The sequence below is a fragment of the Rhamphochromis longiceps genome, linkage group LG14, assembly GCF_057381845.1.
Source record: "Rhamphochromis longiceps isolate RC_006_pf linkage group LG14, R_longiceps_female_GT1.1, whole genome shotgun sequence".
NCBI classification, from domain to species: domain Eukaryota; kingdom Metazoa; phylum Chordata; class Actinopteri; order Cichliformes; family Cichlidae; genus Rhamphochromis; species Rhamphochromis longiceps.
In genome coordinates this window covers 33,107,971-33,125,205 of record NC_140570.1, presented here as the reverse complement: position 1 = coordinate 33,125,205, position 17,235 = coordinate 33,107,971, and the positions used below count along the sequence as shown (strand labels likewise).

Below are 17,235 nucleotides of genomic sequence, written 5' to 3'. Positions count from 1 at the left end.
CACCATTAATGTGGTCTATGTGCGCTGTTAATGTGGCCTAAATCCTGCTTTCAGGTATGTTTTTACTGTTCATGATTTAATATGTGAAGGTATAACAAAAGAGCTTTTTGTTTCCTCTGCAGGGTGGACTGAGCTCAGTGGCCTATGTCAGGGTAGATCTGGTGGACATTAATGATAACAGACCCGCTTTCTACCCTCTCAGTTATGCTGTTAGTTTGAGCACACAGAGTGCCCCTGGGACATCTGTTGTCAGAGTGACAGCCTATGACCCAGACTCAGGCAAGAATGGGCGAATTACATACAAAACAGTGCCTGGAGGGGCTTCTCCATACTTTACTCTCAACAAAGACACAGGTCAGTGTAAATATTGTTCCCCATTCCTGCTCTGGACTTTTATAATGATTTACAGAAATAATTCAAACAATTTATGATATTGTGTGATGTCAAAATTGCCTGTTAATGTATTATCTTTGAATCCTTTTATAGGTGTGATCTCACTGTCTCGATCTGTCTATGGGAAGGCCAACTCTGTCGTTCCAATGGTTATCTCTGCTCAGGATGGTGGTGGTCTTGTTGCCTTAGTGAATGCCAGAGTTAACATTAGTGTGGTGGCAGGTTTAGTGGCTCCGCCCGTGTTTGAAAAGACTCAGTATTACTTCACCGTGTCAGAGGACGTCCTGCGCGGGACTGTTGTGGGAATCGTCCAGGCCAGCAGTAAAACAGGTGCGGACTACAGACACCTTAATCTGACACTTCTTCTGTAAAAACCCCCCCAAAAATGTTATAATTCAGTGACCTGTCTTTGTAATTTTACATCTTTCAGGCATCTCTAGAGATATTTCCTATACCATCAGCTCCGGAGACCCTGCAGGCTACTTCACAGTTGATCCTGACACCGGGGCCCTAAGGACCAGTCTTCCCCTGGATCATGAAGCCCAATCAGCTCTTGATTTGGAGGTGCAGGCCCGCAGCGGCAACCCTCCTGCCTTTGGCCAGACCCGTGTCCACATTACCATTGCAGATGTCAACGACAACCCACCTGTTTTGCTGCCCTCATCCTCAGAGTCCCTGCTGCTGCCAGAGCATACAGAAATGGGCACAGTAGTTTATCGTGTCCAAGCTGAGGACAGAGACTCAGCAGTCAATGGACAACTCACCTTTGACCTTTCTTCTTCAAATGGACTCCAGAGGATTTTTAGCATAGAGCGCAGCAGTGGAGAGATTCGATTGGTAGGGAGCCTCTCTTATGAGAATACCCCCCGTTATGACCTCCAGGTTATCGCCAAGGATAGTGGAGTACCCCAGCTAAGTGCCACCTTCATGCTTGTGGTTCATGTCCAGGCAGAGAACGACCAGGGTCCTGTGTTTGACACCCTCACGTACCGCGTTGAATTAAAAGAAGGAACTCCAATAAGCACACGCTTTCTGCAAGTCAGAGCTTTGAACAGAGAAACACCAACCTCTGGCCACGTTGCTCCCCTGGCATATCATTTACGTCCAGATGGAGATGCTGCAGGTTTTGGCATTGCTGCAGACAGCGGCTGGCTGTTTGTGAAGAGTGCCCTGGACAGGGAAGTCAAGGACATGTACCTCCTGACAGTGTTAGCCAGTACAGGCCATGGACAGTTAAAGAAGACAGGCAGTGCCACAGTGCGGATATCGGTGACTGATGAGAATGATAACTCTCCTCGGCTCACGCAGGAAAGGGTCTTCATGGCTGTGAGAGAGAACCTGCCTCCGGGAACAGGCTTTGGTCACGTGTTGGCCACAGATCGCGACAGCGGCCCCAACGGACGCCTCGCTTACCGCTTTCTGCATCCTGACCGTCACTTTCAGATTAACACCCACACAGGTTAACTGAAAATTTTATCCACTGAGATTAGTCAGTTAGACTTAAGTGTTAAAATGTGGCTTGCTTAGTTTAATTTTAATAAGCAACCATATAAATATGCATATTTATACAAAAAAGGTAATGAAGGCATAAAAATTTGATTTGCCTAAAGAACAGAACAGGCATGCAAAAACATTAGTTCACCAGTGACAGAGGAGATAACATGAGAAAGGAAGCTGATATTATTTGTTTAATTGATCTCCAAGGCTTTGCAGAAGATCAGCCTTTGAAGATATTGGCACATGCTTGACTGGAAAATTTTAATTGATCAGCTTAATTATGTCCATTTTATCTGTCTGTAAAATTGTGTTATGGTCAAACTAAGCTCAAATAACCAAAAAAATAAATTTTTCCTGAATGAAAAGCATGTGGAAAAACACAATTTAGTCAAGTCAGAGAGACATCTCTAAAAGATGAGAGACTGAGGTTGCCCCTCTGCCACTGTCATAAATTAGTTAGATCACGGTGACAGCAGCACTAAGCATCCTGCTGAGTTCTAATTGGCCTGCTGAGCCTGCTAGTCTGTAGGTGGAGACTCGGGCTCTGATTTGTGATCAGCTTCTAGCAGAGTTGTGAGTCTCTAGAGCATCTTCCAACCTCTCAGAAATCTTCTGTTTGTGTGTATGAACGTGTATCCGACTGTGTACGAACAGATCTGCACACTGTTCATGTCTATTACTTATGTGTCACTGATCAAAGCCGGCTGGCTCTTAAGACTCATCATTATTCCAGTGGACTTGTGCCTGTGCATAAAATCTCTCTCATTTATCTACTTGTGTCCCCAGGTGAGATCAGCACAAGGATGACTCTGGACAGAGAGCAGCAGTCTACTTACCAGCTCTTGGTGGTGGCACAAGACGGAGGTTCACCCCCTCGTAGCGCCACAGGCACCGCTTTCATCACTGTACTGGACGAAAATGACAACGACCCTGTTTTCATCCACAGTCAGTCAGGGAAAAACATCATAATTCAGGTAATGTCGAAAGAGCACAAATGTTGTTTGGCAGAAAATAAATTGCTATCATAGAGTGCTGAAAATCTGGTTTAACCCTTAGGTGATGGAAGGTCAGCCTTCTGGGGTTGTACTGGGTACACTGCAAGCCAAAGACCCTGATGAAGGGGAGAATGGCACAATATTCTATTCTTTGTCAGGTACTTTATAGAGACGTTTAAAGAAATATATCTTCCTCCAGTCTTTATTAATTTTTTCATGCTTTTCTTCTTTTTTTGTATATTGTTGAAAGCGGATTCAATTTAATGTTTGTGTTTGTGTGTTCAGGCTTCCTATGCACTTCTCATCTCAAGTTCAGGTATGCTCTGTTTCTTCTAGGTCCCAGAGCTGAGCGCTTCTCTTTGTACACAAACACTGGCGAGTTGCGTTCGTCATCCCCTCTCAGCCACTCGGAACGGGCTGAGTACACTCTGACGGTGACAGCCACCGACAGAGGACTGCCCCCTCGCAGCACCTCCTGCTCCCTCACCATTCAGGTTAGACTGTGTTTTGGAACCACTGCGAGCACAAACACCCACTATATTCACCTATTTGATATCAAAGAATAGACTCGGGGCAGCGACGATCTGCATCCCTGGGCCCCTCGCACTAGTTGCAGACATATCAGCCTCACTTCTGACAAGGTCCCATCCCCTCCCCTTTTCTTCCCCTGTGAATTTTCAAAAGGGAAATTTCTATCTGAAATGGAAAAGTGGATCTGAATCAAATACTCCCAGCTGGCTCGTGATGAGGGCCAGCTGTAGACGTCTATGATCAAGGTCATACTCAATGACTTCAACACTTTTTTAATACAGTAGCCCTTTTTGCAAGGAGCAGCAAGGCTATACACTCAACATAAAACACAGCATTAAAGGTAATTCGTGTTAATATTTAATATAGAACAGAAAAAAACACAATGGAAGAACTCTGGAAGGAAGATTTATAGGTTCCAGGAAAATTGAGCTCCTATATAAACAGCTCCAGTCAGCGCCAGCGCAATTTTTCCTCTTTTCCAGTAACAAAAAATGGAAGTCATAATTGTTAGTTAATTGGATTAAACAGTGCAGTGTTGTTCTTGCCTTGTGACGTATTTGTGTAATTTCCTTTAATCATCTTTTCTGAATGATTATTTAATTCCGTCGATGATAGGATAGGCCTATTCCAATTTATTTTTGGAACACTTCTTTTCCATCTAATGTGGAACCAATTTACAGCTTGTCAGCAAGCACAGCATATTTTTTGAGTGCCTACTTAGTGTGGGAATTGTGCTGTTGGATACACTGCTGAGTATCCAGACTGGCCAATCAGGTTACAAAACACGGTCAGTAATTTCGATTAAAATTTCATCAATAAAGCCACTCCGTGCTCATTTACCTTTCACAGCTGCTTTAATTTTCACACTACATGCATGTATCAAAGGGAAAAAACATGTTTTATTTAAACAATGTTTCAGAAGAGAAATAATAAGGTTGTAGTCTTTGAAGACACTCGGAAAAGAAGTGTAAAACTATATGCAGTACCGCAGTATTCCTCAGTACTAAATTCAAGCCCTTATAACACTTCCTTTTCTGATTGCAGCACTTTTATCATCTATTATATTTCTTGGCATCCAAACAGATGTCAGATTAATCTTAGCAGTCATGTTATTGAAGTCTATAAAAACCTTTTGTAAGTGGTTTCATTTATTCCCCGTGAACACATTCAGTGTGGAGAGGACGTCTGTTTCCACTTTGCCTAAAATCCATAAAATATTTTCGTTCTGTATTGAAAATTGCAAACTTAAGTTGCCACTGGGCATTTGAGTGAAGCATTAGATCTGCTGCCATGTTGCTGCGCCGTTAAATATAAATGCAATGTGTTGCTTTACTGCAGGTTATCAGCATTAACAGACCTGCTACCAAGAAGAATTCACTCTCCATAACTTTCAATTCGGTGGAGGAGGCCAAGCCCGGGTCTGTTATTGGCTCGGTCCGTCTCCATGATAGAGGAACCTTAGAGGACGACAAGGTGACCTACACAGTGGTGGGGGGTACGGACCGAGATGGCACATTCGTTGTGGATCGTCTGACTGGGGACGTTTACTTGGCTCGCCCTCTTGACTATGAACGAGACTCGCGCTACAATCTGCAAATTGAAGTGGATGACTTCTCCGAGGCCCCTCCGAGCAGCACTCTTGTCCACCTGGACATCGACATAGAGGACAGTAATGACCACACTCCTCAGTTCCCAGAGGACCCCATCACAATTGTCATCTCTGAGAGCATGGATCCTGGCTCCTCTGTCTATACTTTCCAGGCCACAGATAAGGATGGCAGTGGGTCCAACAGCAAACTGGTGTATTCCATACTACAACAGTGGCCAAATACCCCAGGTCTATTAACCCTCGACCCATCAACTGGGGTTCTCTCCTTGGGCCAGAAGCTGGACTATGAGGTCACTCCAAACCTCATCCTGGTTGTAAAAGCAACAGATTCTGCTCCTGATGTCAGCCAGAGGCGCTGGGGTTCTGTCACGGCAAGGCTGTATGTGACCGATGAGAATGACAATCCACCAGTGTTCATATCGCCAACAGCTGTCAGTGTGATGGAGGATCAGCCAGTGGGCTTTGTAGTGCTGTATGTCATGGCCAGAGATGCAGACCAAGGGGAGAATGGTAGAGTGACCTACAGAATTCAATCAGGCAACACTGCAGGGACATTCAGTCTCAACCCTAGTACGGGTAAGTGCAGCCCGAAGCCAGGCTTTATTCTCCGTGTGCTTCATTCAAATTAGCTATGCTGTTTTTCATGCATAGCTAATTTACATCCTTTAGATCGGTTTTCTTGTCACAATCCTCAACAGAAAGGGCTTTTAACACCCAAAGGTCATTGTATACATGCAAATTCATTTTGATTTCACCTTGCAATTGCACAAAAACAGGAAAGGTCTTGACATACACGCTGTATTCACTACTTATTAGGGCTGTACTGTCGTATATTTGACATTAATCACTTTGTTGATGGGTGTGCAACTGAAGTTAAGGTGTAGAAAAATAAATGAACAGAACATTTTCTTGCTACTTTTTTGCGCTCAGTGACCAGTGATATGTCAGGATCACAGGGCTCCTGCCCTAAGGTGCCACTGCTGTCTCGCCATTATCTTTTTCAAAAATACCCCGAAAGGGAAAGCTGATTTTTTTTATATCTTCATAAGTTAGCTCTGGCGATGACTGTGAACTTTGCTTTCCACCCAGTGTTATCTGGGATAGCTACTGATCACAACTATGAGTTGTTATGATTAGAAGAATAGTCTACTTAAAAAATATTTAATTTAAGTGCAAATACAAACAGTTTGAAGATTATAATGAGTAAGATTTCAAATCTCTTATGCTGTTTACTTGTTTTCCTCATCTTTCTGCTTCTTTTTTCTACTTATCATTATACTAAAACTTTTGGCTTCAGTTTCTCAGGTCTCTCTTTGTATTCTCTGCCCTGCTAGGCTGTAGAACTAGAACTAAAGCACTACTGTGTCATGCAAATCTTTTGCTGAAGATGAAATATTTTCATCTTCAGCAAAAGACAAGCAAATCTGCATCAGAATCTCCTTCTAAATTTCACTTTGCATTGCATATATACTCACTACTCTACACGACTCCACACAAAATTCACCTAACCTTACTTTCTATAAACACACACAAACTGTTTTAATAATCTGCTTACTTCTAAGGTCAGCCCAATTCTTGCTTCACCTTTCATGACTTATTTCTCTCAGTTGGAGGCCAGACAGGCCAGCTTGCCAAATATTAAACGCACACATACACACACACAAGAATGTGCAAGTACACGTGCATACGCGCGCACACACAACAACCCATCATCTGTTATTGTGGATCTATTCCCATGAAAGACCAAAGAACCTCCTGCTCAGGCTTCTGGGAACCATTAGAGGAGGGATCAGTTACGCGTGTTTATGTGTACGCACGTGTGTATGTGTGTGCGTAGGCATGCACATATGTGTTTGTGTGCTTGCATTAGAGTATGTCACTTAGTCAGCACTGACCTTGGGCCATTTGGTCCTGTGGGCTTTGTTGTGGTGTTTGAGACACGTGTCAACATTTGCTCCGCCCTCGCCTTCAAGTCGCCAACCAGGATGCCTCCTGGAGCAGTTTGGGGATGGAAACATTCAGCGTCTGTCATGCATGTCACTTCTGCTTCAGCCCAGTATGTGCACTCATCTTGAAGTGCTTTTCATGCACACTAGTTATTTGTTAGAATAGTGACAAGTTAATCCTTTGTGCACCTGGTTTGCTCCCGTTTTGGGGTCAGTGACCAAAGGTCTACGACAACTCTGCACAATCTGTTTTCATTACCTTGGCGTCACAGCTAACCACAATAGAGAGAACTATCAGGCGATTGTTATAAATCTGTAAAGTCACAGTGTGAGACACATTCTCATCACTCAGTGTCAGAATGGAGGTCATTAATTTTCCTTTCAAGAGAAGTAGGGAGAGTTTACTGGTGATATGGGGGACTGCTTCTCTGCAAAAGACAACACCATTCAGGGATTAACCCATCAAATTTTGATAAATGGCTTTGCCATATCAAATAAGAGAGATGTGTTTGTTGTCTGAGCAACCTCCGCTCGCACATGCACTGCAGTCCACAGCGTTGGCGCCACCAACCCCCACACATGCTTACAAAACATCCAAAATAAAAACTCTCCCCAGATCCCTCCATTTTTTTCCCCTTCCCATGTGTTATCGGTGACCAGGGATATAGTAGGATCACAGAGGAATCAAATTTAGGTGAAAAATTCCAGCCTGTAACTTATACCAGATTAAAAGCTTAGAGGCAAGTTATCTCAATCCTAGAAAGGCACAAAGTGAAAAACAAACACACACAAAAAAAGTTAAAAGGAAAACAGTCTTGGCCCTCTCTTTCTTTAACAGTTGCATTTGATTTTAAAGCATGAAATTGAAATTAAATCATTGCAAGTTCTACCCTCTTAGGGCAGGATAATGAAAAGGCTGGGGTGCCTCTAATTCCTACGGAGCACGGCAGGCCTGGCTGTTGCGTGTCTAGAGTGTGTGTTTACTGCTTCTTTCTCGATGGCTGTGGCATTCTCCAGTGGAAAATCTCGTAAACTGTGGCCAGACCGTTTGGGCTGTTACAGCAGTGGTGGTGGTAGCAGTCAGGTAGGCAGAGCTGTGTGTGTGTGGAGGAGATTAGCACTGATTTGGCCCTCACACGGCAAGTTTTCACACTTGATTTTTAAATAACTTGACTACAAACACAATCATGGCAAGCAGTGTTTTTTATTGCTTTTGATGACATGCTTTCATACCGTAATTGTCTAACTGTCTCTTTTAACCAGGCTATAATAAAGTACCCACGTAGAGGAAATCTCTCCTCATATTTCACCCTTCATTCATCTCCCTACAGGCTCTCTGTCTATTTTCAAACCTCTGGACCGCGAGGAGCAGGACATCTTTAACCTCACAGTAATCGCTGAGGATCACGGGATACCCCAACACTCGTCCATCCAGCTGCTGTGTGTGCATGTGATCGATGTTAATGATGAGGCGCCCTGGTTTGAGCAGAGCCAGTATGAAGTAGAGATCTCGGAGAACCAACCTCCAGGAACCAGTGTGCTGACAGTGTCTGCCACTGATCTGGACCAAGGTCTGATTCATAATGTGCAGGGATTTGATCTGTCATATTATATTTGTGCTGCTTTTAATTCTTCTTAGCCATCATTTGCTGACTATGTGTTCACATTAGAGACATTAACAGTTCTTTTTATTTGCATAAGGACTACATGAGGGGGGGGTTAGCATGCATTCTCCAAGAGTTAGTCAGAAGCACATAAAGTAGGAGGATTATAAACTTTCTCCTCAAAAGCAATTAGTGAAGTAAACAGGTGAGGTTGCCAGGCTGCTTTCTCGTAGCACGCGATCTGGCACACAGACGCCTGAGGGAGGGCTCTTGCTGCCAAATGCTTATACAGCAAGCCTCATGACAAACAAACAAATAAGTTTACAAGCTATTAGAAGAGAATTTGAAACATGTTGTAAATGCATTTTTTTCATTATTATCTACAAGTTATAGGATGGAACTCTCTGACCTTCACCGACATTCTTTGATTTTTAATTTATTTTTACAGGCCATTTTTAATAGAATGCTGTGACTATATTTGTTTCTCTGTAGGAAGCAATGGCCAGGTGACATATGACGGTATCTCACAGGAGGGTTTCAGCATCAACCCAGTATCAGGTGTGATTATGATTACTAAGTCTCTGGACAGGGAGCTTCAGGAATACTACACTGTCACAGGTACTGTCATCTGATTGTTCTGCAGCCTTACAAAAAATGCCAGATCTGATACATAATAAAAATAATATTTAAATTATGAATTACTACAACAAATTATAGTGTGCTTTTTTATGTTCTGGCAGTGTCTGCAAAAGATGGAGGCCTTCCACCGAACTATGCTAAAGCAACTGTGAGGATCAAGGTGACTGACGTTAATGACAACGCCCCTGTCTTTGGACGTCTTTACTACAGCATAGAGGTGCCTGAAAACCTGGAAGCACTACCTCTATTCACCCTTCGAGCCACTGATCAGGATGCGGGAGACAACGGCAGGATAAACTACAAAATTACAGGTGAGAACTGCTTTTGATTTAATGTTTTAAATGATCGGTACATAGTTTCAAATGTTTACAAGCCATTTGCTATCGCTCTACTTGCAGCTGGAGATTCATCTGGAGACTTCCGCTTGGATGGCCAGTCAGGTGTCCTGTCCACCTCACGGCCCCTTGATCGGGAGAAGAGGCCTGGGTACAGTTTAACGGTGATAGCTCAGGACCAGGGCCACCCAGCACTTAGCAGCACTGCCACTGTAGAAGTGATAGTCCTGGACATCAATGATCACAGCCCCCAGTTTCAGAGCAGCAGCTACACAGCAGAAATTTTGGAAGATGTTCCCATTGGGTCACTCGTCCTGGAGGTGAAAGCCATTGATTTGGACCATGGCCCTAATAGCCAAGTGCTGTACTTTCTGAGCCATGGCTCCCAGAGCATGTTCATGATAGACCAAAACACAGGTCGCATTATCACAGCATCCCCCCTCGATAGAGAGAGAACAGCTTCTTACACTTTTGAGGTGTGTGCCACCGATTCTTCCCCCGCAAACCCACGTAACTCCACTGCTCAGGTGACGATCTATATTCAGGATGTGAACGACAATGCTCCGTTCTTCATTCAGGACCCACTTATTGTGAATGTCTCCGCCAGTAGTGTCTCTAATCGTCGAGTTTTGGCCACTATGAGAGCAGAGGACAAAGACTTTGGAGCTAATGGCTCTGTTTTTTATCGTTTCGCCAACTCTGTCAGGGGGTTCACCATTAACTCACTGACAGGAGAAATCCAGGCCACAGAGAAGCTGCAGACCATGACCCAAAGCCAACGGACTTTGATAGTTCAGGCCATGGACCAAGGGAACCCAGCACAATCTTCCCTGGGAGTGGTTATCATTTACATAAAGGAGCAGAGCTACAGTGGGATTCGCTTCTCTCGCACAGCAAGAGATGTCAGCCTGCAAGAGAACGCTGCTAAAGGTTGAAGTGATTTAAAATCTTTAACATTGTAATTCAAAGAGTGTAAATATACATTTGAAATAAGAAGTATAAATGAAATGTATCAACATAGTGTGTTTTGCATCTTCTAGGCACAGTAGTAACACAGGCTCAGGCCCAGTACCCAGATGGCTCCAAAAATGGGATCACCTACAGTATATTCAGTGGCAATAAATTGCAGTCTTTTGGAATAAACACAATTACTGGTAAGTGTTGGCAGTATGACGGTTGGTAAGATGGCAGTAAACATTACAAGGTTATATTTTTGAAATGTAGAAAGTGAGTCATTGATACTTTTGTGATTTAGGTGAAATATGGGTCCAGAAATCTGAAGGACTGGACTTTGAGGAGACCCCAAAACTCCGCCTTGTGGTGAAAGCTGAGACAGCATCCTCTAGCTCCTACATGGCTGTCAACTTAATCCTTCAGGATGTAAATGACAACTTGCCACGCTTCCAACTCCAGAACTATGTAGCCTACATTAGGGAGGCGCAAGGCTACGATTTTCCCATTATCCAGGTGCAGTAGCTTTTCCCCCAAATGTTTATTATGCTTGGCTGCTGTTTAAATGTGAAGCTGTAGAATAAAAACTCTCAAGCATCAGAAAACTGGATAGTTTCAGTGCTGCAAAGGATTGACTTTTCAATTTCATGTGATCTCAGTGTCCCAGAAGAATTTACTGTATAATCGCTTGTGCCATGAAGCCAGAACCATATAGCCCATTTTTATTAACTATTGACTTCCAAGTCCAATATTGCTCACTAGTTCGAGTTACACTAAAACAGCTGCTGCAAATGTTTCTATATTTACGTTTCCAAAATGGGGTGTTAATTCACTCAGGTGGCCGCAGACGACCGGGACCAGGGTCAAAATGGTCAGGTGACTTACTCTATCAGGTCATCATCCATGAGTGGCTTGTTTAAGATAGACCCACTGACTGGAAGCGTTACCACTGCAGCCATAATGGACAGGGAAATCTGGACCCAAACGAAGTGAGTCTTGCTTTTATTCTGTTTGTTTGTAACCACATGTTGGCATGAGTTTCCTGTCAGCTAATCCACATGCATATTTAGACTCTGTCACAGTTAGAATGTACACTTATTCTTGTCAACTTTTCCTTGTTTTTATAGTTTTGCTCATTTTATGTTCATATTTTGCTTTGAAAAATCCAAGGATTTAAAAATGAGTTGCACTGTTTCACCTGACTTTCATTTGGATTTTATATTGCTACTGCAAACTTGACTCAAATTTTGAAGTCCCACTCAGAAAATCCTTTCTGTTATAGAAAGAGAAAAGTAGATTTTGCATGTTTTTGCATCACAGCCTTTCAGTGTTATGAGAAAATCATGTATCCCTTGCAGATAATATTTTTAAACATATTGTTTTATTAATATTTAAAATGACTTTCAGGCGCTTTTGTGTATTGGAAAACACACACACAAAGAAAGAAAAACATCCAGACAAAAACAGGCTGTTCGATGTGGGCTTTGGGGACCAAGAATTGTGTAACAGGGTTCAGAAAGTTTAAAAGTTAAAAAGCTGACATTCATTTTGTCGCTCCAGGCTTGTTGTTACGGCAACAGACCGGGGAACCCCACGGCTCGCTGGCTCTGCCACCCTCACTGTGATCATCATTGACCTCAATGACAACAGTCCCATGATTCCCCTGCCTCAGAAGATTCGAGTGCCTGAGGGTAAGTCAGCTTCACAGTGGAAGTTAGCCCAGTGATCTTATCATAAAGCCTCACATCACACTCCCTGGCAGCTCGCTCAGCAGGGCTCAGTGAGAAAAGTCTGACCCTTTGATGAAACAAGCTATGGCCAAGTTCCTCCTCCGTTCATTTCCTGTCTATTAGTTCAAGGCTTTCCAGAACCGGATATTTCTTCATAAAGTTTTTTTTTTCTTTAAACCAAGACACTCTGTGTTTCATTTTAGCTGCACCTAAATATCTGCTCTTTGTCTTCACACATACAGATACTCTCATTGGCACAATAATCACCCAGGTAACGGGGAATGATGTGGACTCGGGGCCAGCCCTCTCCTACACGTTACACCTAGATGCAAGCAGCCAAGGCATGTTTGGAATTCATTGTTATGGAGGAGGAGTGTCGCTGACTGGACCACTAGACTACGAGGAAAGGACGTGGTACACTCTAACCGTTCGCACATCTGACTCTAAACATCAAAGCGAGGCCAACCTCACTGTGCTGGTGGATGATGTGAATGATAATTCTCCCACCTTTACCCAGGATTTGTATCAGGTACTGCATATTTCACTACATTTTAGATTATCGGAATATTTGTTAAAGTTTTCAATAATCTGTAATGGAGATAAATATATTTACATTTAATGTGTTTCTTATCAGGTGGCTGTATCAGAGCACCTCCCTGCAGGCAGCGCAGTCGTCACCGTAACAGCCACTGACCGTGACTCTGGGGACAATGGGAAAATTACTTACAGAGTCATGTCATCAACGAAAGGTGTCTTCTACATTGACCCAGTCAATGGTATGATTACTGTCTGCACTGCATTTATGGTTGTTTATAACTACACTCTAACCAGAGTTTAAGAGCCCCTTAATTATACTTCATTAAAAAAAATGCCATTCCCTAAAGCGCTCCTTGGATGCTCATTTGGGGTTTGGACATATTCGCAACGAGTATTGCAAAATATTTAATCATTTTCTTCATTATAAGTAATTGAAAACCAAATCGAATGTTATTTGCCTCAGATGTTTTGCTTGAGATAGCATCTAAAAATAAGTGCGTCATAAAAGAGGACTTTTTTTCTTTACACTAACTATACTTTCTCCTGTCCTCAAAACATTTCCATTTGCCTGAAATAATGTTCCCTCAAACAGTGTGTACCCAAATCTGCCACAGTGTTTACAAAATGTAATTGTAATTTACTTTTTTAGTTAAGTCATTCATTACTGTGTAAGAGCTAACCAGCACTGATATGTAATATGATGGGTTGTGAAAGAAAGACCTAAAATTACATTGGCCTTCTTATGATGGTACTCTCTGTTTCTTCGCAGGTACTCTATTTACTAAACAAAAGACTGAGTTTGACTTCGAGAATCCCTCCATTCTGGTGGTGATTGAGGCACGAGACCAGGGTACTCCATCCCTTTCAGCCATTGCCACTGTGCATGTTCAAGTGTCTGACATAAACGACAACGCCCCCATCTTCCATCAGTCAGAGTACAGAGCCACTGTGTCTGAAGACGGCCTTCCTGGATCAACTGTTCTGACATTAGAAGCTGTGGATGGAGACCTGTTACGGGATAACTGTGGTTTTGATTTTGCTATTGCCAGTGGCAACTCGGGTAATGCCTTCCAGATTGAGAGCAGCGTGCGCTTCTTGGAGGGGCGGGGCTTCCAGACAGTTGGGAGTCTAATCCTGGTAGAGAAGCTGGACTTTGAAGCGGTACCAAGTTATAACCTGACGGTTGTGGTGTCAGATCGTGGAATCCCTCAGCGTAGCTCCAGCGTTCCTATCATTATCAGTGTTACAGATGCCAATGACAACCCTCCAGTATTCAGCCGAACAGAGTACAGTGTGATTCTGAGTGAGGGTACGGCAGCAGGGACTGAGATCTTGCATTTATCCGCCACAGATCCAGATTCTGCTCCAAATAGTGAGGTCCAGTACTCTATAAGCTCAGGAGATGAGACAGATCTTTTCCATGTAGACCAGTGGACTGGAGCTTTGAGGCTGCAGAGACCTCTGAACAGCGAGACACAGTTGTCCCATTTGATTGTTGTCCAGGCCACTGATGGCCAAGGACACTTTGCTTTGGCCCCTGTCAGTATAGAAGTGAAGGACATCAATGATAACCGGCCTTTCTTTCCCCTCAATCTAGTAACTGCAAGCATCAGGGAAAACCAACCCCAGAACGCCTTAGTTACCATGCTGCATGCAATTGACCATGACAGAGGGGTTTTTGGACAGCTAAGGTACTACATGTTAGACTCCTTTAAAGAAGGAAAAGAGGGCTTCTTCATCAATCATACTTCAGGTGAAATACGGACCCGCTCTTCTTTTGACTTTGAGAAGATAAACTCATTCCAGTTTGTGGTCATGGCTGTGGATGCAGGCAACTATTCTGCTACTGTAACAGTGAAGGTTTATGTTACAGGGGAGGATGAATATGATCCTGTTTTCACCTCTTCAGAGTTCTTATTTGAAGTGCCTGAGGGAGCAAAGAAGGGTCAGGTCATTGGCAAAGTGCAAGCCAGAGATGAGGACGGGGGTGTGGATGGTGTTGTACTCTACTCCTTAGCAGACCACTCGCCTTATTTTGAAGTCAATAAATCAACTGGAGAGGTTTCTTTAAAAATGGATGGCTACAGTAGACACATGAGTCGCTCTAAAAGAGAGCTACGTCTAATGACACTGGATGTGAGCGCTCACAGCCCTCTGGAGACGTCTCGCATATCAGTGGCCAAAGTTACCTTAGATGTTACCCATACATCTTTTGGTCTCACCAGAGACGTGAACATGTTGCTCGTCAGTGTCATTGCAGTTTCACTTGGGATCATAGTCATACTGATAACAATTGCTGTGGCACTATTTTTTGTTAAGTTAAGACGTCGGAAGAAGGAGAAAAAGACACACGAACGAACACCAATGTCAGGGACCCTGCTGCACAAGTTTGAGGAAACAAAACTAGCAGCCAATGAAATGATTTACCATCAGGCGCTTCCTGGATATGCAACTGATCAAAGAGGAACTAGTGGGGGTCCGTACACCCGTGGCGGATCCCTAGATCCTTCTCACTCCAGTGGTCGAGGCTCTGCCGAGGCAGAGGCAGCAGAGGATGATGAGATCAGGATGATTAATGAATATCCCAGAGTGTCAAGCATCTCCTCGTCAATGCAGGAGCACATCTCTGCCCGAGGTCCAGACTCCGGAATCCAGCAGGATGCTGATCAGCTATCAGATGTGTCTTGTGAGCCTTCTATTGATTGGTTCAAAGGAAAGAAAGCGGGCAGCGTCAATAGTACTTTGTTAGCTGGCCAGGTGCCAATCTACAGGGACGAAGGGTGCGGGTATGTAGGCGTGGGACGAGGACTCAGCATCTCCCGCCCTAAAGACTACACTTTCCCTGAGGACGGAAAGCCCTCCGCAGATGGCTCCCTCACAGCCATTGTGGCCAGTGATGAGGAGCTGAGGGGCAGCTATAACTGGGACTACCTGCTAAACTGGTGTCCCCAGTTTCAACCTTTAGCTAATGTCTTTACTGAAATAGCACGTTTAAAAGATGAAACTGCGCCTCCTCATCCTCGCAGGTCATTTCATCACAAAGCAAAAGCAGAGTCAAGAATTGACCCTCCACCTCTCATAACCTCTGTGGCCCACCCTGGGGCCAAAACTGTGCATCCAAAGCCTGCCGTAGGTAGGACGTTCCCAAATCTGGCTTCCTTACGAAGATCGCCCATCAGCGCTGAGGGATCCATCTCGTCAATCGCGATGTCTCCAAGTTTCTCCCCGTCTCTCTCACCACTGGCAGCACGTTCGCCTGCAATTACACCCTTCAGTGTCTCACAGGGCCCCTCTGCCTCCGTGATCAGCACAACTGAACATAATTTGGAACACAGTGAAGAGGCAGAGCTGAGGATTTAAATTTTAAAGGGTGAACTGAGCTGAATCACTGCTGTTCTAATCTTGTTCTACTGTATGACCACAGAGGCTGCAACCTGAAATGAGGCAATGCTATTCTCTCTTCTGTTTTCTCAAGAGAAGTACACAATGTTATATCAAAAAGTCCAAATAGCTGAAGATGTGGTGCTTTTTCATGAAAAAAATACATCACTAGCAGGCCAAAAAAGGACTATGCCTTGTGTGTGTGTGTGTGCGCGCGTGTGTGTGTGCGTGTGTGTGTGTGTGCCTGCATTTGTGCATTAAATAAACATATGCTTTTGTTGATCAGTGTTAATTTGCACATTTTAATGGAGATTCATAAACGATGTCAATATTTTGTACAAAAGCATTGTCTATATTTTTATATATGTGTGGTTTCTGACTAAATCTGGCATTAACGTGTCAAAGGGGGTGCAAAAACCTCAGAATACATTTTTATATTTGTATATTTGCTGATGTACTGTATACTTGTTTGTACTGTACGTCTGTGGCGTATCTTGTAATTCTTAACTTTGTGGTTTTAAGTGAAGCTCACCATTAATTCTTCATGAAATAGGATTTTTTTAGGAGATAATTGTAAATATTTATAGAAGAAGAAACAACCTCGCTTGAACAAATGAAACATCAGTCAGAATAGAGTATTATGTGACTAGATTTTCTTACAATTCAGTGTTTGATCTTCCATCCAAGGTAACAATGAATGTGAAATGCTGAAAAGTTGTCTTAGTCCTTAACATGCACCCGATCACATTCTGCAAAATAGGACTTGACATCCAATGATCCTGTTTTTCAGGCACATGGCTTTAATTTCTCACAACAAGCCTTACTGCTTATCTTTTCTTTGCATTGTGACACGAAAAACGAATAAGGGAACACTGAGCAGCTACTTGGTAAATGTAAAATAGTTTGCCTTATCTGCAGCCTGATCTTTCCAGAGAATGTAAGCTGTTTGTTTATCTACATAACTAACGTTCCTCAGATAAATGTTAAAAACAAACACTCGAAATGTAAAAATTAGTGCTATCCTAACACTGAAATTTGCAGCAGTTTTATTTTTTGTCATTTTTAGTTCAGTCCAGATTTTTTCTTT

The 17,235-nt window shown here is 43.3% G+C and overlaps 1 protein-coding gene across 1 annotated transcript in view; it reads left to right on the top strand.

The window, feature by feature from the left end:
• LOC146654473 (protocadherin-16-like) overlaps window positions 1-17,235 on the top strand; it is a 77,000-nt gene that overhangs the window by 59,286 nt on the left and 479 nt on the right. The window contains exons 4-21 of the mRNA XM_085379592.1: window positions 123-354; window positions 487-723; window positions 824-1,852; window positions 2,677-2,864; window positions 2,947-3,043; window positions 3,222-3,379; window positions 4,755-5,601; window positions 8,303-8,542; window positions 9,068-9,193; window positions 9,316-9,525; window positions 9,613-10,479; window positions 10,590-10,703; window positions 10,805-11,016; window positions 11,338-11,489; window positions 12,061-12,191; window positions 12,473-12,759; window positions 12,865-13,006; window positions 13,537-17,235. The exon at window positions 13,537-17,235 is cut by the window's right edge and continues 479 nt beyond it. Coding sequence (XP_085235718.1) covers window positions 123-354; window positions 487-723; window positions 824-1,852; window positions 2,677-2,864; window positions 2,947-3,043; window positions 3,222-3,379; window positions 4,755-5,601; window positions 8,303-8,542; window positions 9,068-9,193; window positions 9,316-9,525; window positions 9,613-10,479; window positions 10,590-10,703; window positions 10,805-11,016; window positions 11,338-11,489; window positions 12,061-12,191; window positions 12,473-12,759; window positions 12,865-13,006; window positions 13,537-16,127 — 7,860 coding nt within the window. The 3' untranslated portion in view covers window positions 16,128-17,235. The remainder of the gene's footprint in view (window positions 1-122; window positions 355-486; window positions 724-823; window positions 1,853-2,676; window positions 2,865-2,946; window positions 3,044-3,221; window positions 3,380-4,754; window positions 5,602-8,302; window positions 8,543-9,067; window positions 9,194-9,315; window positions 9,526-9,612; window positions 10,480-10,589; window positions 10,704-10,804; window positions 11,017-11,337; window positions 11,490-12,060; window positions 12,192-12,472; window positions 12,760-12,864; window positions 13,007-13,536) is intronic.